Here is a 26,089-nt window from a genome sequence, read left to right on the forward strand (position 1 = left end):
AAAAGGTTACATAGCATGCTCCAACGTTCTTAAGGATCAGCCAAAGGAAGCCGATATATATAACCGATGTTATTTACCGATTAAAGTCTGAGGAGGGGATTCAATGGAACCATCCTAACCTTTGCTGATAGAAAGAGTCGATAAAACTTGTCAACAACACTACCTTTACCCCTAATAATCATACCAAAAATCTATAGCTGTACAATGAGGCTTTGTTATTGGTCAAGGGTAGTCAGTTACAATTAAAACATAGTACAAGCGATTTATGTAAATTACGAGTATTTTGTAAGATAAAAGGAAATAACCTCTAAAACTAAACTCGTAAATAATTTCCTTTGCTGTAGTATTTGCAGAAACTTCTTTTTTTAATACTATTTTATTTTTCTTTTAGATTTTTTAGAATCTGCACATCTGTTTAACAGGATTATACATACTTTCCCCATTATAATTATATCTAAATCCTTATATATTAACCCCAGATCTTTCGTTCGTTCATCATCTAAAGTGAAGTTTATTTATCAGCAAGCGATTCTCATTCAATTCTGTAGATCAAAACTACGTCGATTTCATCTGTTTTTGCCACCAATATGGCGGCAGCTAACGCCCCAATCACTATGAAAGAGGCACTCACGGTATGTATGTTTATATACAATCATCTATAATATGTAAGCCAGGTGTATATATATATATATGCTATAACTTTTACAGTTTAGTGATTTTGCTAGTTTTACTACTTGTTATGACGATTATTGAAGTGATTAGATTTATTATATCCGTAATTCTGTATGTATAGTTTAGTTACCGGTTGGAATTATAAATGTGGTACTTTAGGATTATAGATGTTTTGGAAATTGAACAATGCCGTAAAAGAGTCCAAACGAAAATAAGTTTGAATGGAAAATTGTAAGTTGACGATAAAGATAGCCACAATTGATAAGTGACAGCTTGTAAATAAACAAAAAGAGAAACCGACAAGTTTTGCTTATGATATTATGTACAATATAGGGGAGTTTGTAGGTTTAGTGGTCTCTTAGGTAAGTCAAATGGTAATCGCTTTAGGATCTTGGTTATGGAAGGAAGAAAAGTCGAATAGAATGCTGGACGATGATGAATATATTGTAATGTTTGTTTAACGTGAATGTAGATCAGTGGGGAATGATGAATATGTAATTTTCCAGGAAGTGGTTATGGGATCTAGTATAAACGGTTTGATTTTTGTTGGTTTAAATTGTGTGATGCTTTCTATGTTGCAGTTGCCGAGCATAGGGATCAATCCGCAGTTCGTTACATTTACAAATGTTACAATGGAGTCAGATAAGTTTATATGTGTTCGTGAAACGTCGCCTCAGAACAGTGTGGTGATTATTGATATGAACATGCCAATGCAGCCGTTGAGGAGGCCTATTACTGCTGATTCGGCTATTATGAATCCTATTTCCAAGATTTTGGCTTTAAAAGGTACATTTGAAATCTGTACCACGCTCATGCCTCTTTGTGGCTCTTTTCATATTTATGGTAGAACTAGTGTGAAGCATATAATATATAATAATAATGATATGCTGGGAGCATTATAATGCATTAGTATCCTTGTATGCCCTAACTGCCACGGCTTTGTTTTGAGAATTAGTACTACAGACTTAAAGTTCTATTATTCAAAAAAATTAAGGACTTTATGCTCTATAGGACCAAAGAAGCATCATCTGAAACTGTGTGGTAAATAATTCAGGATGCCCCGTATTTTTGTATGCTTACATGAAACTTCATTGGTAATATAGTGCATGGTGTAGCAACAAATCTTAGAAATCTTAGCAATATTGAGGTTACCTTTGACTGTATCTAATTTATTGGTTAATTTTCGTGAAGCTCAACTCCCTGGCACCACTCAGGATCACTTGCAGATATTTAATATTGAAATGAAAGCGAAAATGAAATCTCATCAGATGCCTGAGCAGGTGATATGTTTTTGCAACTTGTAATTAAATGGTTGCATGCTCTTGGATTTGTTTGCAAAAATACGATATTTATTTGATCTTTCGTATATTCTTCTTCAGGTTGTATTTTGGAAGTGGGTTACCCCTAAGATGTTGGGCATGGTGACCCAAACATCGGTGTACCATTGGTCAATTGAGGGTATATTGCTTTCTATATGTTTTTTGACATATAAGCTGGAGATCGTATTATCTGAAATTGGTGTTCAATCTTTTCTGTATAGGCGATGCTGAACCTGTAAAGATGTTTGATAGAACTGCGAATCTATCAAACAATCAGATTATAAATTACAAATGCGATCCATCTGAGAAATGGCTGGTGTTGATTGGAATTGCCCCTGGCTCACCAGAGGTTTGTTTTTTACTTTTTAGTTTAATGTGAACTGTATAACAGGTTTTTTTACAAATAGTATTTATCCATAACAGCTGCTATAGATACTACTAAATCTGAAAGTTAAACAGAACTTTAATTTTATTATGATTGAGTGATCCCTTGGTATCGTATACATGGCTCTTGTTTAGTTGTTTTGCATAGCCATAAGCCTAAATAGTTATTACGACCGGAACATATTGATACGATTATGGTAAAGGCGTCTACTTTGCCTCTAAATTGGCTGAATACAATGTTAATCATGATGTGAAGTGGGTCATACTTCTTTTTCTTATTTATAGGCTTTTCTAATTCTGTTTTATTTGACAGAGACCACAATTAGTTAAAGGAAATATGCAGCTTTATTCTGTTGATCAGCAGCGGAGCCAAGCTCTAGAAGCACACGCAGCATCATTTGCCTCCTTCAAAGTACTTATGTTTCTTTCTATTACTGCCACTCAAAAGGAGATGATCTATTTCTATTGGTTAATTACATGTAGTTGATCTCAAATTTGTATATCTAAACAGGTCCCTGGCAACGAGAATCCTTCTATTCTTATTTCTTTTGCTACCAAAAGCTCTAATGCTGGACAGGTTACATCAAAGCTGCATATCATTGAGCTCGGGGCCCAGCCAGGTTTGCTTTTTATTATTGCTCATCAGCTGTATATGTTTGTTCGCTGAGTCCTTTCTTATCCTCCATAAGGAAGAAACAATGTTTTTGAAATACAAAGGCTTGATAGATATATGTTTGTCATTTGCTGCTGGCATAATATAACCCAGTCTTGTTGGAACGTCCTCTTAAAAAAAACTTGAGCTTTTATATACCCATCAACATATTTCATGTAACACGTTTGTATTTATGATCTTCCTTGCTTTTTTTCTTATTTAGATGTACATCCATCTACTTTCACAATGCATATTGCAGTTGTGAACGTTTGTAAACATACATGATTTTTTCCCATTTGTGCCTTCTTATGTACTACATCGAATGATCATCCTTGCATAATGCAGGAAAGCCTTCTTTTATCAAGAAACAAGCAGACCTTTTCTTCCCTCCTGATTTTGCAGACGATTTTCCTGTTGCCATGCAGGTACTTCACCTGCCATTCTTGTTTTTCAGACAGTTTATGTTACTACTTTGTTAGGTTATGCATATCTATTTTTGGCTTTGCAGATATCTCACAAGTATGGCTTGATTTATGTTATCACCAAGCTGGGGCTTTTATTCGTGTATGACCTTGAAACTGCTACTGCAGTGTATAGAAATAGAATTAGCCCAGATCCAATTTTTCTGACTTCTGAAGCTTCATCAGTTGGTGGCTTTTATGCTGTCAACAGACGTGGTCAGGTCTTACTTGCCACTGTAAATGAATCAACAATTGTGCCTTTTGTTAGTGGACAAGTAAGGTTTCTATTGTTATTTTATTAATGGTCATTATGCTATTCTTATTTGTAATCCTAACGTGATGTGCTAGTGCAGTTAAACAATCTGGAGCTTGCCGTCAATCTTGCAAAAAGAGGAAATCTACCCGGTGCAGAGAATTTGGTAAGTTTTTTTTTTTTCACTTTCTTAGTTTATTTATAATGCGTGTATCCCCTTTTTTTTCTTTCTATTTTGCAGTAGACTAAACGAATACATATGTGTATGGTCTCATGTTTATATAGTTCAGAACTTTGTAGTATATTTGAATTTTAGTTTCAGACCCCCTGGATTTTAAGTTAAACCTTTTCAGTTTTCTAGCTATAAGCAAGATTAGAGGATTTGTTTAATTACTTTCTCATGTTTGTATGGCTTCTATTTCAGATTTCAATAATAACAAACTAGATTGATCCCCTGATGATCTTTGGTATCTTATATCTATGTTACTCAGGTTGTTCAACGTTTTCAAGAATTGTTTGCTCAAACAAAGTACAAAGAGGCTGCCGAGCTCGCTGCAGAATCTCCTCAAGGCATTCTCCGTACGCCAGATACAGTGGCAAAATTTCAGGTATCTATTGATCAGAATGCAATCAAATAACTGAATAAATCCACTTCAGATTGTTATCACTACTTCTAAAAGATATAATCTAAGTAGAATCCGTATATGTTCAGACTTCTGTAACCTCTGTATATGCCATCGCAGAGTGTACCGGTACAATCTGGACAGACACCACCATTGTTGCAGTATTTTGGGACCCTCCTAACCAAAGGAAAGCTAAATGCCTTTGAATCATTGGAACTATCTCGTCTTGTTGTCAATCAAAACAAGAAGAACCTTTTGGAGAATTGGTTGGCTGAAGACAAGCTGGAATGTAGCGAGGAACTTGGGGACCTCGTGAAGGTACAGACAGTGTTTCATGTTATTGCGGTCTTTCGCTTTCTATAGTTAAATATACTCATCTAAGTTTTTTTTTTGTTACTCATTTGTAGACTGTTGATAATGATCTTGCTTTAAAGATTTATATCAAAGCTAGGGCAACTCCTAAAGTTGTTGCAGCTTTTGCTGAGCGAAGAGAGTTCGACAAAATTTTGATTTACTCCAAGCAGGTAGGTCTAATTTATACCGAAACATCTGATTATATGTGTTTGCTTCGATGCATTTCTCATATTAGCTGTTTTGTCACATGTCATCGTAGATTAATATCTGACTTTGTGCAGGTTGGATATGTGCCTGATTATTTGTTTCTCTTGCAAACAATTCTTCGATCAGATCCACAGGTATTAATACTTTTTAGTGAATAAGATTTTGTAGTTAAGCAGTTGGCATTAAATATACGGCAAGTATGTGGGGTCTGACTGACCATTTCGAATTTGGTTAATCCAATTACTTATAATGATTTTCTGGATTGTTTTTAAGAATCTCAGTTAGTGTTGCATAGAGTTTATGTGCTTGGAAGCAAGACTGAGAAGTTTCATATGTATTTTACAGGGAGCTGTTAATTTTGCTTTAATGATGGCCCAGATGGAGGGAGGATGTCCAGTTGATTTCAATACGATAACAGATCTTTTTCTTCAGGTCAGGTTACTAACATATCTTATAATTAAAATCATTACACGCACTTCGGCATAGTTTAACAAATTTCCATTGGTTTCATTTCTTCAGAGAAACTTGATACGTGAGGCAACGGCCTTCCTCTTGGATGTCCTTAAGCCCAATTTGCCCGAACATGCTCACCTGCAAACCAAGGTTGCATTGCACTGATGCTAATGAACTAGTATATAGTTACCTAAGATAGCTGTAAAATCATGAAAGTTTTATTCTATGCAGGTCCTCGAAATTAATCTAGTAACATTTCCTAATGTTGCTGATGCCATATTAGCAAATGGCATGTTCAGCCACTATGATCGTGCTCGCATTGCTCAACTCTGTGAGAAAGCCGGTCTATATGTCAGAGCCCTTCAGGTTGGCTAATTTCCAGATACTTGGCTGTTGACTTTGGTAAGCTTTATCAGTTGCGTGACTGAAACTTTTATTTTCATCTGCAGCACTACACTGAACTGCCAGATATCAAACGCGTTATTGTGAATACGCATGCAATCGAGCCACAGGTTTGTCTTTTACCGTGTATGGCTTACTTAATTTTATTGAATTTGACTTGATCTGTAGCTGTTATCTTTTGTTTTCAGTCTCTTGTAGAATTTTTTGGGACACTATCTCAGGAATGGGCACTAGAGTGCATGAAAGATCTTTTGCTGGTCAATCTGAGAGGAAATCTTCAGATAATAGTGCAGGTAATGTCACATCATCCAATCTGAACGTTTATCATTTTGGGTCAAACCGAGCTTGGCAGAAGCTGTTTAATTCTTTTTACTTTTACTTTTGTGGAGGTTGCAAAATGGGTGGCTGGGCTGGGTAACAAGTCTAAATGTTAATTATGATCTCAAAAAGTATATCTTTTACAATAGTGATTTAATTGTGGAATAAAGTGGTTTATGAGGTAGGACGACTTTCTTGTTTAACCAAATTTGTTCTTGTTTTGGTTTAATTTGGCGCATTTGAATAGGTTAGGGTATAACACAACCCAAATTACCCCATTCATAAGTAATGGGTCAGATTAGTCATCTATGATTAATTTTTTTATACTGCTATATGACTGAAACAATTTGAATGTAGGTTGCCAAAGAATATTGTGAGCAGCTGGGTGTCGAGGCATGTATCAAGCTATTTGAGCAATTTAAGTCCTATGAAGGTCTTTACTTTTTTTTGGGATCATATTTGAGCTCCAGGTGATCTTGTGGAAAGACAGTTTTGATTCTTTCATGTCATAGTTTTTGTTGTATACTCTCAGTCTTACACTGACTTGTTCTGTTGCAGCGAGGATCCTGACATCCACTTCAAGTACATTGAGGCAGCTGCCAAGACAGGACAAATTAAGGAGGTTGAGCGTGTAACACGAGAATCAAATTTCTATGATGCTGAAAAGGCCAAAAATTTTCTAATGGAAGCCAAACTTCCTGATGCAAGGCCGTTAATCAATGTGTGTGATCGCTTTGGTTTTATTCCTGATCTCACTCACTACCTTTATACCAACAACATGCTGCGGTATATAGAAGGATATGTCCAGAAGGTGTGGCTTATGGAAATCTATTTTATCTTTCATGTATGTATATGTGTTTGCAAAAGCTACTAGATGTGAGCTTCTAAGTTGCTTCTGTATAGGTCAATCCAGGGAATGCTCCTTTAGTTGTAGGACAGCTTCTTGATGATGAGTGCCCCGAGGACTTCATTAAAGGCTTGATTCTATCTGTTCGTTCTTTGCTTCCAGTTGAGCCTCTTGTGGATGAGTGTGAAAAGAGGTTTGTTTTGCCTTTCCTGATGGTCTTATTATGTTTATCATGTTATTTACATCCTATATCATTTGCTTATGTCTTCCAGGAATCGCCTTCGATTGCTTACTCAATTTTTGGAGCATCTTGTGAGTGAAGGAAGCCAAGATGTCCATGTGCACAATGCTTTGGGTAAAATTATTATTGACAGCAACAACAACCCTGAGCACTTTCTTACCACCAACCCATATTATGATTCACGTGTCGTGGGGAAGTTCTGTGAGAAGCGTGATCCCACACTTGCTGTTGTTGCATACCGTAGAGGGCAATGTGACGAAGAGCTTATTAATGTAACAAGCAGGAATTCTCTTTTTAAGTTGCAAGCCAGGTATTGCTCATCTTCAAAATATATAAATGGGTAATACCTTGAGGCTTTGGGGGTTCTCCCCCATCGGTCAATGTATTCTTACTTACAAGCAACTTATGACCGAATAGAAATTTTCATAATTAATTGCCAGATTTTCTTCTTCTCATCAAAAACGACTTCTGTCAGCTTGTCTACCCGGAGGAACCAAACAAGATCTTTTTAGTGCCATATCTTTATTCATTTATTTTTTTATAGCCGACCAGTCATCCTGAGTTGAATAAAGTCTTTAACTGGTCGAATGTGGACTTTTTTAATACTGAGCGAGTCAAACATGTGGAAAATCACATAAAGTGGTACTCAAGTACTTTCATTCCCGTAAATCGATTTCTTGGAACAAATCATAAATGTTTTTTCTGAACTAGGTATAATCCATTTTAGTATGGTGATCTCAATAACACATTAATCTGTTATTAAGTTCCAAAGAAAGTGGACATAAAATGCTGGCAAGTCAGTTCGACTGACCCATTTTTTACGTGCATTGAAATCATACCTATTTCAACCTGAACGCGTTCCGATTTGGTACTCAAATCTCTAGTGTATTGTTATAAGATCTGTTGACTAATATTTAAGTTTGTTCTAGATATGTTGTGGAGAGAATGGATGGTGATCTCTGGGAGAAGGTTCTTAACCCCGAGAATGAGTACAGAAGACAACTCATTGATCAAGTTGTCTCTACTGCTTTGCCTGAAAGCAAGAGTCCTGAGCAGGTTTCTGCTGCTGTTAAAGCTTTTATGACTGCTGATCTTCCCCATGAGCTAATTGAACTTCTTGAAAAAATTGTTCTCCAAGACTCTGCTTTTAGTGGCAATTTTAATTTGCAAAACCTGCTTATCTTGACAGCCATTAAGGCTGATCCATCACGAGTTATGGACTATATTAATAGATTAGATAACTTTGATGGGCCTGCTGTTGGAGAGGTTGCTGTGGAAGCACAATTGTATGAAGAAGCATTTGCTATATTTAAGAAGTTTAACTTAAATGTTCAAGCAGTCAACGTGTTGCTGGACAATATCCAAAGTATTCCACGGGCTGTGGAGTTTGCATACCGTGTCGAAGAAGATGCTGTATGGAGTCAGGTGGCTAAAGCTCAGCTGAGAGATGGACTAGTAAGTGATGCAATTGAGTCATTTATCCGTGCCGATGATGCCACTCAATTTTTGGATGTTATTCGTGCTGCTGAGGATGATGAATGTTATCACGATTTGGTGAAGTATCTACTGATGGTTAGGCAGAACACTAAGGAGCCCAAGGTGGACAACGAGCTCATATATGCTTATGCAAAGATCGACAGATTAAGTGACATTGAGGAGTTCATACTTATGCCAAATGTAGCCAACCTTCATAATGTTGGTGATCGTTTGTTCGACGAGGCTTTATATGAAGCTGCAAAAATCATATATGCTTTCATATCTAACTGGGCTAAGCTGGCAGTCACACTTGTCAGGCTGCAACAGTTTCAAGGTGCAGTTGATGCTGCTCGTAAGGCAAATAGTGCAAAGACATGGAAAGAAGTCTGCTTTGCTTGTGTCGATGCCGAGGAGTTTCGCTTGGCGCAGATATGTGGGCTGAATATTATTGTACAGGTAAATATTGTTATCCTTTGGTCTATGGTGAATTACTAGTACCGGCTTATTATCTAATGTTATGGTGTCTGTAGTTTAACCTTTAGCTGTATACGTTTGGAATGCTTCCAAGGATAAATTGTTTAGAGGTTTTAAATTGGGCGGCTTGGGCTGGCTGCATAACTAGTTAGAATGGGTAAAAGTTTGGGTTGTAAGAAATGGGTTTGGGTACGGTTGACTTATAAGATTTTTTCCCCGTTCCAAAAATATATGAAACTTTTAGTAGGTAATTATTGTGTCAAATATAATCACGAGTGTGATATATCAAAAGTAATAGTCTTATTTAAACAATGATTTAAGAAGTTTTCTTATCCAGCATCTTAATACTTAATACCCCTTTGAAACAGTCACTTCTAGGTTCTATGGTGATTTAGTAAAACTGATGCTCAAGTTTGTTTCTATGTAGGTGGATGACCTGGAAGAGGTGAGCGAGTACTACCAAAATAGAGGATGCTTCAATGAGCTTATATCTCTTATGGAGAGTGGTCTGGGGTTGGAACGTGCTCATATGGGCATCTTCACTGAGTTGGGTGTCCTTTATGCCAGATACCGTCATGAGAAGTTAATGGAGCATATTAAACTCTTCTCAACTCGTCTCAACATTCCAAAGTTGATCCGAGCTTGTGATGAACAACAGCATTGGAAGGAACTTACCTATTTATATATTCAATATGATGAGTTTGATAACGCTGCCTCAACTGTCATGAATCATTCCCCCGAAGCTTGGGATCATATGCAGTTTAAAGATATAATAGTTAAAGTGGCGAGTGTAGAGCTATATTACAAGGCCGTTCACTTCTATTTCCGAGAGCATCCGGACCTTATTAATGATGTTCTCAATGTCCTTGCACTACGTGTTGACCATACACGTGTGGTGGACATTATACGAAAGGTTTGTGCACTCTATGAAGATTTTGATTTATTTATAGAATGGCATACAAGTGTGACTTATCTACATGCATGTTTTAATAAATAACAGTTCTGATTTTTGAAAATGCGAAAAGTGGTAGTTTGGTAATTTCGAAATTTTGGTCCCAACATGGCAACATGTACAAGGAAAATGGTTTTTTTGCAATAACTCAATTTAGAGTTGAATTTTTTCTTAGAGGTAGTAAAATGGATGGGTTGGATAATTGGTCAATCTGTTTTTTTTTTTGATTGGGCTGAGTCGAAACTCTTCTGTGTCTTTTTGATTAATATTTTTGTTATGAATATTTTGTGGGCCAATAGGACTAAAAAATCACACTTTATCTAACTTTCTGAATATAATGATTTAGGGGGTTTTATGTCTTGAAAATACCCTTAGAATGACCTTTGTCAATTGTGATACAACATAACCTGAATCAATATGCTCTTTAGTTAATTGGTCACTTTTGTTATTTTGTTTCTTCTGAAGGCTATTTATTTACGGAGTGGCTCACTTTATAAAAATTACAGGAGGGCCAACTTCCCCTTGTAAAACCTTATATGGTTGCAGTTCAGAGCAACAATGTATCTGCTGTAAATGAGGCGTTGAATGAAATTTATGTTGAGGAGGAAGATTATGATAGATTGCGTGAATCTATTAATTTTCATGATAACTTTGACCAGATTGCCCTTGCACAGAAAGTAAGTTTGTATTGGTTATATGTCTGTTTCCAGTCAAGTAAGTTGTGATGTCATGCATTGTTACTGTCGTTGCAGATTGAGAAACACGAGCTTCTTGAGATGAGGCGTGTGGCTGCATATATTTACAAGAAGGCAGGTAGATGGAAACAGTCTATTGCATTGTCTAAAAAAGACAAAGTTTACAAGGATGCCATGGAGACTGCATCACAATCTGGGGACCGTGAGCTGGCAGAGGAGCTGCTTGTTTATTTCATTGAACAGGTACACCTTATTCATGCTAACATATATTTGATGTGTTCAAATGGACCAAGCCGTACACTTAAAAATGTTTTATAATGTTTGTGCAGGGAAAGAAGGAATGCTTTGCTTCATGTTTATTTGTTTGTTATGATCTCATTCGTCCAGATGTTGCTCTTGAGTTAGCCTGGCTGAATAATATGATAGATTTTGCCTTCCCATATCTGCTTCAGGTAAACCATCATATCGTTTCCTTTCTGTTTGATATCTTACAATTTAGACATCAAAGTCCAATCCTTATATTTGATTTCCTGTAGTTTATCCGTGAATATACTGGCAAAGTTGATGAGCTAATCAAGGACAAGATAGAAGCACTTAAAGAAACAAAGGCAAGGGAGAATGAAGAGCAGGATGTCATTAAACAGCATGTATGACTTTGCTTCTCTCTTGTGCTTTTTATTTTTATTTTTATTTTATATATAAGTGTACAAGTTAAATATTCTAAAACCCCTAAAACCACTAGATTGACAAACTTTGTTTGATTTGCAGAACATGTATGCTCAATTATTGCCTCTTGCGCTACCTGCACCACCAGGTATGGGTGGAGGAATGGGTGGTGGATTTGCTCCACCACCACCAATGGGTGGAATGGGGATGCCCCCGATGCCCCCGTATGGAATGCCTTCTATGGGTTCTTATTGAGGATTGGGTGACTAGTGAATAGTTGGTGTGTTATTGGGGGGGTTAAGGTGTTTATTTTTTCTAGCCGAGAATAATGATGCTGTGTGTTTTCTGCTAGTATTTAGTGTGGATATGCTTTTCTTAGCTTTTTTTTTTTCTTTTTTTTTAAAAAATTTTTTGTTTTTAAATTTTATTTGGGTAGTAGGCATTTGTCATTTTTGTCAGGTGGACAGGGAAGGGAAGATGAGCGAATATAATTATGTACAATGTACCAGAAGGGGTTTATAGGGTGCAAGGATCATGCAACTTTTTATACGATGCTCTTTTTGTTTTAATTTTAGTATATTCTATTCTTCTTCTTCTTCTTATTATTATTCTCTCTTGTATAATTGTTAATGGTTTCTGCATGCTGAATTTCGGAATATGTAATTCTTTTCCTGGAGTTGCACATTTCTCTCGATTTAGAGGTAATTCAATTTTGTTTATGAAAATCTCGAAATCAATTATGCTCCTGCAAAATTACTTCATAGTTTTTTGGGTTTTCGATACCGAATTAGGCCCCTTTGGTGACCAGGTTGCCGCTCACCCTATTGTACATTTCCTTAAGAACAAAATGCAAGCAACTGCCAAAAATGTGTATAGGCTATCCTCAACATCACCGTCGCAATCATTAGCATGTATAAGATAAATCTAATTTTACAGATATGTAATTTAATAATCGATATCTATACTTCTATGTCTATCTCTATACTTTATCCGCATCTTAATAATAATTTTAACACCTTCGTTGAAAGTCATTGAGAAGGACCAATATGTCCCTTGCATCAAATTTATACTCTTGCAAATACATATACTATCCTTTTAATATTGATTAGTATTATATTAATTACCTAAATAACTCATACCAGCGAGTGTACTCTAGTGAAACTTAATATTCTACATAGAAATCTTTGTTACATCGCTTGACATATTTATAGTTTTTCTTTAGATTATTATTTTTATTTTATTTAAAAATAAATAAATGTATACACATTTTCATAAATGAAACCTCGCAAAAGCCAATGGAGATCAAGTTTGTAGATAAAAACCCCTTATACTTCCAAAACTAGTTTACAAACATACAATTTTTATGTTATCTATCTATATACTATACTTAGGCCTGGCAAAATGGGCGGGTCGGTGGGTTTGGGTAACGGGTCTAAACGGGTAATTTCAACATTGCGGGTTGAATGAGTGCGTGTAAAAGCGGGTAAACCCGCAATTTTTTTTATTATTATTATTTTTTTAATAGCAGTGTTGTTGTTGAATATGTATAATTATACAATCCCGTTATTAGAAATAATCACTATAACCTGTGAATTACATTTTCCATCAAAAGCTTAAATATAAAAACTAAACTCATACAGCTCAAATTTAAAAAATTGTGGGTAATATTTATAACCACTTAACTACATAAACTACCTACAATAATACAATATCCAAATAATACGATTGAAGTTCATGAATAAACACCATGACTCAAGTTCATATATACCAAAACTGAAGCTGATGAATAAACTAGCAAGGTGATACATATGGCTCACGAATAAGCACCATGAATGCACCATGAATACCACATAACTACATACAGTTCCAAACTAGCAAGGTTATACAATATCTAAGTATCATGATTGAAGTTCATGAATAAAGCACCATGAAGTCATGAACCATGTTTATTACTTAAAGTAGTCGACACGACATAAAAAAAAAAACTTTACAACAACTTCAGCAACAACAAAACAACAAACAACAACTTACCAACTTACCGTTGGATTTCTCACATTCATAACCACCATAGATGTAAAGTAAAAATGACAAGTACAACAGAAACTCTAAAAATTAATAGCCGATAAATTAAAAACTCGATAAAATTAATAATTTGTTAAATCCCAACAGTACAAAATCTACGTTGAGTTCATCTTCATATTTCTCTATTGCATTTAAGAGTTGAAACATTAATAATTTATTAATTTATTGATACACACTTAAAATTAATAATAAATATATATCTCGATGGACCTGATCTCAACTAATAACTTTAGTAATTTACACTGTGTTCTTGAGTATTTTTTTATAAGAAAAGAAGAGAAGTGATAAGATTAGAATAGAAGAGATTTAATCATTTCAAATCATCCCAAATATAAGAAAAAGATTTTTTAAACAAAAACAACTAAAAAATTCTCTCAAATCTTATCATTTCATTTCATTTCCATTACTATAAAAAACTAATGCTTCATTCTTGAGTTATTTTTTTTCCAAAGGAAAATAAAAGAAAAGATAAGAATTTTTATCTTTTTGCATTCTTGAGTTTTTTTCCAAAAAAATAAAGAAATTGAAGGGAAGCAAAAATCAAGGTTTTTGTCCCCAAAAGTTTTTTGTCCATTTTGGCCTGATTTGGATCGAAACTCGTGGAAGGGGTGGTTGCAAGTTTCCGGTGGTGGTTGGGTGGAAGGGGTGGTTGTAGGTTTCTGGTGGTGGTTGCGTGGAATGGGTGGTTGTAGGTTTCCGGTGGTGGTTGCATGGAAGGGGTAGTTGCAGGTGGTGGTTGTAGGTTTCCGGTGGTGTTAGCAGGTGGTGGTTTTGATTGTTTAGATTATTCTTATAATTTTCTTTCAAACTCGAGAATGACTTTTATAAATGTAATCTTCTATCATTTTTTCCTATCCAATCTTCTCCTTTCTTTTTTTTTTTAATAAAAACTCGAGAAAGCAGTGTAAAGAATACAATTTATTTTAGAATCTGTTAAATCGCGTTTGTTTCACAGAATTTGATGGAATCTGATGAAATTGGAATTGAATTCCATTCTTTAGTGCGTTTGGTTGTTCAAAGAAGGAGGAATCATTCCATCATTTGATGGAATCTCCATTCCTTGAGCATGGAGGAAGGAATTTCATTCATTCCGTCACTTGAATTCTCAAAAAATCAAAAACATTCCGTCAAATTTCATTCCTTCATATTACAATTACTTCAAAAGATTCCATTCGTTTCAAAAACATTCGTTTCCACCTCCTAACAAAACTCAAAACTGTAAACTTAAGTTACTTAAGTTTATTGGTACATACATATGCGACCTCGTCTTCCCAAACTGAAAAGTGAAAACACAATCCGAAGTCTGCTGCATCAGAAAAGTAAAAATGATGATCCTAACTGTAATACGTATTCTGTCAGTATCCTTTCTAATATCCCAAGCAGTAAGAATAATGTTACTGATTTCAATTGGTCGCAGTAGAAGAAAGAAAGCCGTAGGGTTTTTCCATCCGTACACCAACGACGGCGGTGGCGGCGAGCGTGTTTTATGGTGTGCAGTTAAAGCTCTTCAAGAAGAACGCCCTGATCTTGATTGCGTTATCTACACCGGCGATCACGATTCCTCCTCCGACTCCCTCATTCGCCGTGCCGTTGATCGGTTCGGCGTGAAACTGATTTCACCTCCAAAGGTTATTTTAATTTTTAATTTTCATTATTTTTTTTATATGAAATTCCTAAACCCTAGCTAGTTGATAAATTTTGTATTTTTAAGTAATTGAGTTAGTATATTTTAAGGAATGTTATATTTCTATTATTGTTATTATTATTAGGTTGTGCATTTAGATAAAAGGAAATGGATAGAAGAAACAACGTATCCTCGGTTCACTATGATCGGTCAAAGTTTTGGTTCGATTTATCTTTCATGGGAAGCTTTGAACAAGTTTGTTCCATTGTACTATTTGGATACTAGTGGGTATGCCTTTACTTACCCACTTGCTCGTCTTTTCGGTTGTAAGGTCATCTGCTACACGCATTATCCGACTATCAGCTTAGATATGCTATCTCGTGTTCATTCGCGGAGTTCCATGTATAATAATGATGCTTTTGTTGCTAACAGGTTTGTTCCATTTTTTTTTTTTGTGTGAAATCCTTCAAAGAATGTATTTGCAGTTCTTTACACAATGCTAGTTTTATGGATTTTATTTTGTCAATTTGTTTTAATTGTCATGACAGTGTTCTGTTATCACGAGCGAAACTAGTTTATTACACAATTTTTAGCTGGATGTATGGATTTGTTGGTTCTTGTTCAAATCTTGCTATGGTAAATTCTTCATGGACACAATCTCATATTGAGAAGCTTTGGGGAATCGTGCATCGGACTAAACGAGTGTACCCCCCTTGTGATACAACTGGATTGCAGGTTTGTTTTCGTTTTCTATTTATTTTGTCAATTAAAAGTGATGGTTACTCTCTTATGCACCATTTTTGAGTCACTTATTATCAAGCTTTAGAAAGTATACAAGTGCATAACTGAATCTGCCATGGTAATATGAGAGATATCATTACTTGATAGGGGAAGCAATAAAAGTATCGCTGTACACAATTTCCAATTACATACTTGAGGCACTTATAGTTATCATAATCTACGTATTTTGTTGTCTCTGTCTTCAAAACTATCACACCTTACATAAAGATCATCAATAACACTAGACATATTTGCATTATCTTGTCTAAAATCGACCATTGATATTAGTTAATTGCAATAAAGTCGGCCCAAAGTGATGCAATGGATACAATTGTGAAGCATGAGGTTGTGCAAAAAGAACTATATACTACTTTCAACCCACCTATATGAACCATTTGGATACACTATGGTGATTGTGTGGAAGTGCAAAATTAGGAAAATATAGTATCAAACATCTACTTCCAGTTCAGAGTAGGCAATTAGATACCAAGTTTTCACCTAAAATATGTCATTCATTTTAACATATGGCTCTGCCTTCTAGATCATATTCTTGGTTTTTGAGATGGGTATATTTGTATGTTTATGTGTTCAAGGTACCCAATCTGATTAAACTCTAACAGGCACTTCCACTGGAAAGAAAAGCAACGCCTCACAAAATCATTTCAGTGGCTCAATTTCGACCGGAGAAGGTGTGTTTTCAGGAAGTCCTTTGAGTCGTTTACTTGCAAGATCTTTCCTAGCCCGTTGCTCATTTCTGATTGTGTAAAATCCTATGTCAGGCACATCCTCTTCAGCTTCAGGCTTTTGCACTTTCCATCCAGAATCTAGATTCAGACATCCCTAGACCCAAACTCCAATTTGTTGGTAGTTGTAGAAACGATGCTGATGAAAAAAGATTACAAAATCTAAAAGATTTGGCTATTGAACTGAAGGTAGAAGAGGATGTAGAGTTCTATAAGAATGTGACCTACAGGTTTGTCTCACTTGACTTTATATTAGAGGGGGCCGAGTGGAAAATGCTTGGGTTGGGTGATGGGTCAAAATGGTTTCAGGTCAAGCAGGTAATGCTTTGTTCAAATCGAAGCCATTCAGTTTAATCTGACGCATTATTTTGGCTTTTTTTTAATGAACTTTTGGTTTGTCAAATACGATTAAGAAAAGCTATATTAAACTAATACGAGTAATTCCCTAGTACTCTAACCTTTTGAACTAAAGTACTTGGTAATTGTTTTTTCATAATAACCAGTAGTATGGCTACTCTTGACATGCTCAAATTATGTCATTCATTTGACCCGTTTCCGTTTTAGCTATTTTTTCAGATTATTACTAGTTTTACCCATCAGAATAAAACATAACCTGGATCGTCACCTCTACTATATATTCATGAACGCATTTGCTATATTATACCATCAGTCAACAAGTTTTCGACTTTTTACTCTCAATGCAGGGAGTTAGTAGAGCTATTGGGTGGTGCAACTGCAGGGATTCATTCAATGATAGATGAACATTTTGGCATTAGTGTTGTAGAGTACATGGCTGCAGGAGCCATACCCATTGGTATCCAAATAAATCATGATGGATTACTTTTATCTTTTTTAGCGTTAGCCAGTTTCTGATAGCTAAAACATGTTTTTGGACCGTTTCAGCTCATAATTCAGCTGGTCCGAAGATGGATATTGTGTTACCAGAAGAAGAGCATCAAACAGGGTTTCTTGCGCAAACTGTTGAAGAATATGCAGAAGCAATTTTGAAGATTCTAAGAATGTCAGAATCTGAGAAACACGAGATGGCTGAAGCCGCCAGAAGACGAGCTAGCAGGTTTTCAGAACAGAGATTTTATGAAGATTTTAAAGCTGCAATTAGACCAATTCTAGATCAATCTTTTGAATGATATTGTGAACTTGTTAGGAGATGAAAGATAAACCACATAGAAGATGTGTCATTACAGAAAAAAATTTAACACAGTTTTCAAGATGCTCTGTCTGTGAATTTTCTTTTGTCTAGAAACTTGAAAAACAGGTGTGTTATAGCTAATGCAGTTTCCCAAGTATCCGACCAGTCAGTCTTTATTTGTGCAAAATAGGTGTTTCCCGGGTGAACCTTCATAGCTTCAAGTGTTATATTTTAGCAGTTTCATTTTGTTATAAAACACAAATGACAAATCATGTCAATATAACTGTAGACAGAATGTTGTTTGTATTTTTATTTATTTATTTATTTTTATAATTAATAGCTACTAGGGTTTGTGTTAGCGAAATGATATTCAGATCTTGACTGGGTCTAACCTTCCCAAGCTCTATCCTCTATGCCGTTGTGGAACTCTATTATTAGTATGATAAGGTCTTAGTTTCATCACATGTTTCAACCCTGCATTTTCATGAATATGTAACCAGATCAACTAGATTTTTTTATTTATTATTTTTTTAGTGTGCTGAATCAACTAGATTTTTAGTGTGCTGAAAATTCTCTTTGTACTCCAACTCATATGAAAGACCTCCTTTCTTCCTGGATCACAGTTTCAAGAGTAGGACACTATAATTTAAAACTTTTACTTCCACAATTTAAAACTAGGTTTATGTGTATATATAATCCTTGGGAATCAGTAATGTAGTTTCAACAATTAAACGAAATTGGAAACCATTGAGCAGCACATCTCAAAAGTAGTCAGACATGGACTTATTCTGGGTATATAAGTGTCATGCTTTAAACTTGTGGATCAAAAATGTAATTTACGCAAAGTACAGGGACGATGAGTGTGACCAAGTAATAATATCACTGAGTAGGAGGAGCGTGTGATGAGTTTAGCGCCACAGGTTTATTTTGGCTGCCATTCTATTCTTTTCAATCCAAGTATTTTATTAATGGTTGGAACGTGAAAATTAATCCAATGGTTATTTCTTTAAATTCATTCCTACCCGGCTTCAATTCCACAGTGGTATGTTTTTAATCTTCTAGTTTGATGGTATTTTTATTATTTGTATCATCATCTTATCCTTATTTTGGGGCATTTCTGTTTGTTTAATCATTAGCTTATTAATTTAATCTAAAATTAAGGCCTGTACAGACAGACTCAACTGCTTCAGCTATGTATTCGCACACATTTATTTATCTCATTAGAAAATTTCTGATAAGTTATGGACAAGGAATTTCGGTTTTGCTTGTCGAAACTGCTCCTTTGATTATGTATGCGATTAGTTTTGTACTAAACTGAGAGTTGATTTCTATTAATGGTAATTTCGTTAGATTGTTTCTATAAACGGTCATGTGACCAAGTTCATTTCTATTTCACGCATTTATCCTTTCTTTTTATATTTATGAAAAGCAATACATGTTTTCATAAGCAATCTCAAACACCCTATTTACTTTGTTTGTCACCTAACTCTTTTTGGATCGCAAACACATATGACCAGAAAAGACTATCAACAAAAGTATAGATATCCAATTTTCTTCTTGGGTAACAACCTTGGTTCCCACAACTGAATTCAACGTTGTGTTTGGATCAGAGGAAAGAGGTACATATCCTAGAGGAAGTTTCAGGTTATCAAAAATGATGCTTGATTCATTCCATTTCGGTACATGTAAACTATCACAAATGTTTTCTGTACCTATTGCCTTGTGTGTTGTGCTTTTAAATAAAATGTAGATACCGGACCTTGGTATGATAAAAACTTGTAGACCTTCTTTTTATCTTGATATTTTGTTTAAATTATGTTCAAGACAACCTTGACAATGTAGTGCTTAGTAAACTTATAAAACCATGCAGGTTAATAATCAAAATGTCCCAAGAATGTGCTTAGGAGCTTCAATTAATAAAGCCCGCCATTACTCGTCCCCTTCTAGAACTCTTCTTTTCAGTAGACCAATACATACAAGAAACGGAGCATCTCTTTTAGTTGCAAACAGTGACCGCCTTGCAACAGAAACCAGTGACAAGACTACAGAATCCGAGCCTGTATCAAAGACCCCCGAGCCTTCTAATGGGTCCGTCTCTGCCTCTGAACCGACCACATCTGATACCGACGTAAACACTCTTCCAAAAAGATCAAAGTTAACAGCAAGGGAGAAATTAAAAGCTGCAAGAGTCCGCAGTCGTGACTCAGAACCAAAGGCAGCTAAAAAACAAGAGCTTGGGAGCACGGTGCTGGAAGCTCTCAGAGAAAGTGATAGAGTTACTGGGAAAAAGAGATCCGGTCTTCCAGAAGCACCCGGGAACCTACTTGATGATAGCAAACGTGGAATGCCTCCAAAGGGCCTGACCTTTGAGCTACCAGTTGGTTGGGATGTGTTTCTTATTATCCTTTCTGTGGTCGTGATCAGCACCATCATGTTTACAACAACTTACATCGTTTGGAAAGTTGGCGCCATTCATTTTAATGAGTACTAGAAAACAGATGGTTGCTTGCTTATACTAGATGTTTGCGTCAATGGGGATCGCTGGCCCATCCCATTAGGTACATTTCTTACTTGTACTATGAATTTTTGTTTGCATCTTCTTAAAGGTAAGGCCTATACTTGAACGTAAACGCTTAGTTTGATCAAACAACTATGTACATTTAAGTGCTATAAGTGTATTTTAGCTCATACCTTCAGTACATGAGAACATTCCAGTTGAAATATTATTATTGTCTGATAATGTACATTGGCCATTTTTATCATGTTTATGAAGGTTCGACTTACCGTTTTGAACATTTAGCTTTCTCATATCTCCTGTCCCAGATTTTGCAAAATGTCATTTGTATATTGTTATGTGAGAAAATGAGTTTGGAAATTTCTGTGAGGCTCTTGATTCTTAGTTAAAATCTTTGGCCATAGTGTCAAAGCCCAAAAGCTTTACTTTCTGTTTTTCTGTGAGTGAACTGCGAAATAGTCCATGATATAAACTATAATAACACTGACACTGGAGCTATGCATAAGGGAAATTAAGTTCATTTGTTTCAAAGTTTCATGGATTCCTATGCCTAACCCATTTCATCTTTCGTATCCTCAAACCCCTTCATATTTACGTGGGATGATTATTAGCCCACCTATAAAAAACTACTGTATTTTACTACAAATTAAATGGAGATATGATGAGTTTTGATGATACAGAATTAGACCGCTTGATTTGATTACATGAACCATACATTGGCATCGACACCACACCATGCTGACAACCATGGTTGGGCTTTTTAAGCCGAGTATCATAATACTCGAGTTTGACTCGAAAGTCTACCCAGATAACCCGAACTCCACTCGATTAATCTCAGGTCAATTTTTAGTAGGTCAAGTTTGAATAGCTGCACGCTCAAATTGTCAACTTTAAACAACTAACAGAGTAATATATTTATAAGGGGATAATCTTAGAGATAATCGATCACATCTTTATCATATACCAAGAGGATTCGACCGGATCCATATCTTATTGATTTGATTTTATCTCATTGAAGGTCGTGTCAATTTTAGATAAACATTAGATTAATTTACTAACAGGATTATTCATTTTAAAAAATAAAAGAAAAGCAGAGTTCGGCAATTTCTGTTTCTTGCTTTGGTGGCGCAAGTGGTTATGATAGTCTACAATAATCGGTAAATCGGCCAAGTTTCTGTCGGTCCCAATTGGGCTTGGCTGTTGACTTTGACTCGTTTCCATGTTCCTATACCTTTTAATGTGTTACATCGTCAATTCTTAGAACCGAAAACGATCAGTAATAAAAAAACTGACGATGATATACAAGAAATAGAGTTTAGAAGTTTTCATCGATGATTAATCCGTAATCAAGTAACGTTTAATAATACTCGTAACCAATATCGATTCGACTAGACAGTTTCATGAACCTAAGAATTTTTTTTGTCAAGATGCTTACTATGATAGCTCATTTCACAAAAAAACTTTGTTTTAACCCAGATAAAGTTGTTTACGTTGGTTTAATATGATATAAACTTCATCATCAAATTATATATATTTTCCTTAATGTATGTATTTATTTTGTGCAAATGCGCGGAATTTTTATTATTTCAAATGTGGTGCCAAACAAAAGGTACAATCACGTCTGTATGAAGTACTACTATATAATACAAAAATTAATTTTAGCATTATAATCCAATTAATGTATACGGTTACAAAAACGAAACAGAATTGCATAGTCAAAATTGTGGTGTCACAGGCCGTTACAACTTTTGTATGATTCAGTTACAACTAACAAAAAGGTAAGATTTGGATGCCTCCCGAATCTCAAGCCCTTACTTGTTTTATCATTTTTTTAAATTCATATATACCCCAACCGTCTATCCATATGTTGCATGTATGTATATATACCACAAATTTTATTATTTTTTATATGTCGTATAATTAATAAAATTTATTAACTGATCAACAAGTGATGTTTGTTACAGTGATGCACATGTGAATTTTTTTTTTTATAAATGAGTTGTAAAATATTTGTATTTGAAAAGTAATTTTCAATCATTATACGAACACTTTTTTCCGCCTTATTGATACCAACAAACTCCTAAATAAAAAGTTTCAAAACTTTTTTTTGAAAATTTAATTATTAAAAAGGAGCAGTTTGTTATGTTATGGTTCATGCCAACTAACCCTGCTTCCAAAAACGGTTAAACCTAACTCCCCCCCACTCCCCTTCTTCTTCATATAACCCCAACACCCCCCCTTATTTTCAACCGTCGTTTCACATCGATTTCTCTCAAATCACATTTTCTTTTCTTTTTTTTGTTCATTCAAAAATTAAAAATGGAGACAACAACAAAAACAATGGCAACAACCAATCTTGAAGAAAATCAACAAGAAGAAGAAAATGTAAACAACAACAACAACAAAATAAAGGGATCATGGACACCACAAGAAGATGCAGCCCTGATTAAACTAGTGAAACAACATGGTCCAAGAAACTGGTCTTTAATCAGCACCAAAATCTCTGGCCGGTCCGGCAAATCATGCCGGTTGCGTTGGTGCAACCAGCTGAGCCCTGATGTGGAACACAAACCATTTACACGTCAAGAAGATGACGTCATCGTACGTGCACATGAGGTCCATGGTAACAAATGGTCAACCATTTCTAAACTTCTTCCTGGTCGTACGGACAACGCTATTAAAAACCATTGGAATTCTACTCTAAGGAGAAGAGGGGTGACTACTGGTGAGAAACGGTTGTTTTCTGATGATCATGGGTCTAGTGAGTCGACTCGGTCCGAGTCGGCGGTGAAGAAACGGTGTTCGGGTACGTCGCCGGACCAGAGTAGTTGTGATGGGCCTCCGACTGTTTTGACGCTTTTGCCACCCGGGGACGTTAAAGTAACGGAAAAAGATGATGGCGTTGGTGGTGACGAGAAGTCGACGGTGGAGATTGATGACACGTGTCTTGTTGCGATGATGAAACGTATGATAGCACAAGAGGTAAGGAGTTATATTGATGAGTTACGGGCTAAAGATGGTTTGGGCCTTGGGAGTGAAGATGGTTCTAAGAGTTTGGCCCAAAACCCATAAATAGGTTTTGAATTTAGTATCAGAAAAAGGTTAGAATGATAAATATTTGAGAAAGGAAAAAGAAGATTTATGTAATTTGTCTTTGTTGAAACTTTAGTTCAAGGTTTTCCCCTCAAGAATTAAAAATGTGTTGTTAAGCATCTTTGTTTGTTTGTTTAGTTATTACTCTATTAGTTATTTGCCAAATAAGATACGATATGCCTTGAAATCAATGGGCCTGTTTTCTTGTTTCTGCGGGCAAAACCACCATTAGGCTAGAAAATTATCCTGACAATCTGAATATGAGAAAAGGTTTACGAATTCTTGCTAGAAACTTGGTTGGGCCTTAAAGAAATTCAGGGAAAAGAAAGGCATACATACATTCTTTAACTTTAGACACATGTTGTTGTATGCTTTTAGTAGTCATTAATTACTTGTGAAGCTTACATTTAATGAAGATCCTTAGATGACATTTTGTTGTTACACTATATACTTTCTTTATCCGCCTTCTTTTGCCACTTTTGGCTTCCTCACCCCCACATTTGTAGTAGAATTTACTTCGTGGCAAGGTCATGGTATTGTGCCTGATCAGTTAGTTAGACGTTGCGTTTAGTTTAATCTTTATTTATAGTTAATGATAAACGATTTAAAGATAAATGAATCCCTTAATCATAATCACATAAGTAACGAAATAAAGTTGCTCTTCAAAAAAAAGTAAGGAAATAAAGTTACAGTCATGTCTATCGGGGTTTGGCAAACATAATTTTACTTTAATAAAATGGGAAAAACCAATATGCTTTCAGTAAGAAAGAAACATGTTTCCCCCTCACAAACTCCCACCATGAAAATCATGTATAAATACAAAATCTTCTCCTCACAAAATCATGGAAGTACGGTGCTTTTAGCAGCATATTATCCCTAATAAAATAGACAACAAAAAATCACTGTCAAGTTGGAACGAAATAAAAACAAGATTTTTCTTCATAAAGATCTCGTCCAAAGCATATAGTTATCTTCTCTTCTTTTTCCCTTCATTTGTTGGGTTGGCTTTCTCTTGAACTGTGAACCTCGTGACTTCCGTGTTTGTGTTTTCAAGTGTATTTTTTGTTTAATATTTATGGGATCATTTGGGGTGTTTGGCCTAGCTTTTGATTTTTGACTTATGCTTTTTTGCTTATGCTTCTATTTCATAAGCTTATAAGCATTTTTATGGTGTTTGGGTTAGCTTTTGTTATATAAGCTGATAAGCTTTTTTTGGGTGTTTGGCCTAGTTTTTTTTAAATTAGCTTATGTTGATAAAATGACCAAAAAGGACATATTTATATATAATCACATAACTTATAAGTCTATGAGTTTGCTTTTTATTTAAGAGTCATAACAATAACTTTGAATAAATTTATATTTATAATAACTTAAACTTTTATAATATTCCAAATGATAAGTACTAAAATTAAATAACATACATTAATATTCAATAAAAACATTCATCTTGATTGGATTAGTTCTCCTGCAATTATGTCTCTAATCGCACTCATATATAAATCATCATGTCTACGTTGTGCACCTGTGTCTTCATCTATTTCAGCAATGCTACTCGATCCTCGACCATGAATACCGTTATTTGGAGTGTAAGATTCTTGTTGCGCCCTGTTAAATCCTTTATCACATGCATCTGTCTTTCTAATATAATTATGTATCGCCATAGATGCAAGCACGATATTCACTTGTGTCTCGTAGGTGTAATTTACATGCATATTTTGTAATATTTCCCATCTAGCCTTCCATACTCCAAAAGTTCGTTCAATGACATTTCTCAATGATGAATGACGGTGGTTAATTATCTCTTTAGCTCCTCTAGGAGCACGACTAGCATCAGTTTTTCCACGACGAAAATCTGGTATATGGTACCGAATGTTGGTTCCTTTATATGGAGCAAGATAACCTCTAGTATTTGGATACCCAGCATCAACAACGTAATATTTATCTAAGATAGGTTCTTGATCATCACTAGACACATTTATCTCGTCATTTATCTCATCACTATCACCTTTCCCTTCAATGAGGTCTTCATCTTTATCGCTTCTGAAACTCGGAGGGAGTCTTGGTCTTATCTCCAATTGCAACACAATCTCAAAACAAAGGCTCATAACAAGTCTTATATATTTCTAAGTTTTGCCCCCTTAGTTTAGCAAGGTCTTTATCTCCCTGTACAAAAAATATATATAATTTCTAAGCTAAAATAAAAATTATAAGGCAAACATGTACTGATGTAAAACAAAACAAAAAACAAACATTACCTTTATTTTTTCATTTCACCAGTCAGCCGATGCATCAATAGTCTTTCTCACGGGATCCCAACCAATTCCAGATTCAATTCTCATTAAACGATCATACAACTTCCATTCTGTCTTCATACTTTCCCAATGATTTTTAATTTGCTTTTGATCGATAGTAAGCCAAGTACGCTCTTTCATGTGCTTTTCCAAGTTTTTCTTCCCAATTTTATTGAAGTAACCAGTTGGTTTGTTCCCATTTCTAACCTCATTCAAGCATAACTCAAGAAATACCATATGAGTATTATCATTCCATAGTGGTTTTGATTTTTTTTTCTTAGCTTTCGTGACAACAACATCATTATCATGGTTCAAGTCCATGAATTGAAAACTAGAATTACAAGAAGCAGCTAGCCAAGTTG

General features: G+C 35.3%; 4 protein-coding genes across 4 annotated transcripts; all 4 read left to right on the forward strand.

Annotated features, from left to right (window-relative positions):
• The first annotated feature begins 388 nt into the window (after nucleotides 1-388).
• LOC122602828 (clathrin heavy chain 1-like) lies at nucleotides 389-12,018 on the forward strand. Its single transcript, XM_043775431.1, has 30 exons — nucleotides 389-632; nucleotides 1,254-1,458; nucleotides 1,864-1,952; nucleotides 2,052-2,130; nucleotides 2,213-2,340; nucleotides 2,689-2,787; nucleotides 2,887-2,995; nucleotides 3,373-3,452; nucleotides 3,536-3,763; nucleotides 3,842-3,907; nucleotides 4,233-4,349; nucleotides 4,485-4,682; nucleotides 4,772-4,888; nucleotides 5,000-5,059; nucleotides 5,271-5,357; nucleotides 5,445-5,528; nucleotides 5,610-5,744; nucleotides 5,828-5,890; nucleotides 5,969-6,073; nucleotides 6,456-6,568; nucleotides 6,657-6,909; nucleotides 7,002-7,138; nucleotides 7,218-7,496; nucleotides 8,116-9,118; nucleotides 9,564-10,049; nucleotides 10,595-10,765; nucleotides 10,841-11,026; nucleotides 11,113-11,235; nucleotides 11,320-11,430; nucleotides 11,552-12,018. Exons 1-30 carry the CDS (start codon nucleotides 588-590, stop codon nucleotides 11,702-11,704), a joined length of 5,109 nt encoding a protein of 1,702 aa, XP_043631366.1. The 5' UTR covers nucleotides 389-587; the 3' UTR covers nucleotides 11,705-12,018.
• A 2,763-nt stretch (nucleotides 12,019-14,781) lies between these two features.
• On the forward strand, nucleotides 14,782-18,171 carry LOC122603484 (GDP-Man:Man(3)GlcNAc(2)-PP-Dol alpha-1,2-mannosyltransferase). The gene is made up of 7 exons (XM_043776196.1): nucleotides 14,782-15,159; nucleotides 15,301-15,587; nucleotides 15,704-15,890; nucleotides 16,556-16,624; nucleotides 16,715-16,908; nucleotides 17,383-17,492; nucleotides 17,582-18,171. The coding sequence occupies exons 1-7, from the start codon at nucleotides 14,857-14,859 to the stop codon at nucleotides 17,824-17,826; spliced, it is 1,395 nt and encodes a 464-aa protein (XP_043632131.1). The 5' UTR covers nucleotides 14,782-14,856; the 3' UTR covers nucleotides 17,827-18,171.
• Nucleotides 18,172-18,747: 576 nt separating this feature from the next.
• LOC122603515 lies at nucleotides 18,748-20,590 on the forward strand. The gene is made up of 2 exons (XM_043776240.1): nucleotides 18,748-18,870; nucleotides 19,699-20,590. Exons 1-2 carry the CDS (start codon nucleotides 18,823-18,825, stop codon nucleotides 20,317-20,319), a joined length of 669 nt encoding a protein of 222 aa, XP_043632175.1. The 5' UTR covers nucleotides 18,748-18,822; the 3' UTR covers nucleotides 20,320-20,590.
• Nucleotides 20,591-22,662: 2,072 nt separating this feature from the next.
• LOC122604927 (transcription factor MYB73-like) lies at nucleotides 22,663-23,463 on the forward strand. Its single transcript, XM_043777786.1, has one exon. The coding sequence runs from the start codon at nucleotides 22,663-22,665 to the stop codon at nucleotides 23,413-23,415; it is 753 nt and encodes a 250-aa protein (XP_043633721.1). The 3' UTR covers nucleotides 23,416-23,463.
• Nucleotides 23,464-26,089: the final 2,626 nt, after the last annotated feature.

The sequence above is a fragment of the Erigeron canadensis genome, chromosome 6, assembly GCF_010389155.1.
Source record: "Erigeron canadensis isolate Cc75 chromosome 6, C_canadensis_v1, whole genome shotgun sequence".
In the NCBI taxonomy this organism is placed as follows: Eukaryota; Viridiplantae; Streptophyta; class Magnoliopsida; order Asterales; family Asteraceae; genus Erigeron; species Erigeron canadensis.

Coding starts and splice junctions, on each gene's coding strand:
- LOC122602828 (XM_043775431.1), top strand. CDS start 588: ATGGCGGCAGCTAACGCCCCAATCACTATGAAAGAGGCACTCACG. Junction 3,764..3,841: donor TGCCTTTTGTTAGTGGACAA/GTAAGGTTTCTA, acceptor GTGCTAGTGCAG/TTAAACAATCTGGAGCTTGC. Junction 5,060..5,270: donor TTCTTCGATCAGATCCACAG/GTATTAATACTT, acceptor TGTATTTTACAG/GGAGCTGTTAATTTTGCTTT.
- LOC122603484 (XM_043776196.1), top strand. CDS start 14,857: ATGATGATCCTAACTGTAATACGTATTCTGTCAGTATCCTTTCTAATA. Junction 15,160..15,300: donor AACTGATTTCACCTCCAAAG/GTTATTTTAATT, acceptor TATTATTATTAG/GTTGTGCATTTAGATAAAAG. Junction 15,891..16,555: donor GTGATACAACTGGATTGCAG/GTTTGTTTTCGT, acceptor AAACTCTAACAG/GCACTTCCACTGGAAAGAAA.
- LOC122603515 (XM_043776240.1), top strand. CDS start 18,823: ATGGTTATTTCTTTAAATTCATTCCTACCCGGCTTCAATTCCACAGTG. Junction 18,871..19,698: donor CCGGCTTCAATTCCACAGTG/GTATGTTTTTAA, acceptor AAAACCATGCAG/GTTAATAATCAAAATGTCCC.
- LOC122604927 (XM_043777786.1), top strand. CDS start 22,663: ATGGAGACAACAACAAAAACAATGGCAACAACCAATCTTGAAGAAAAT.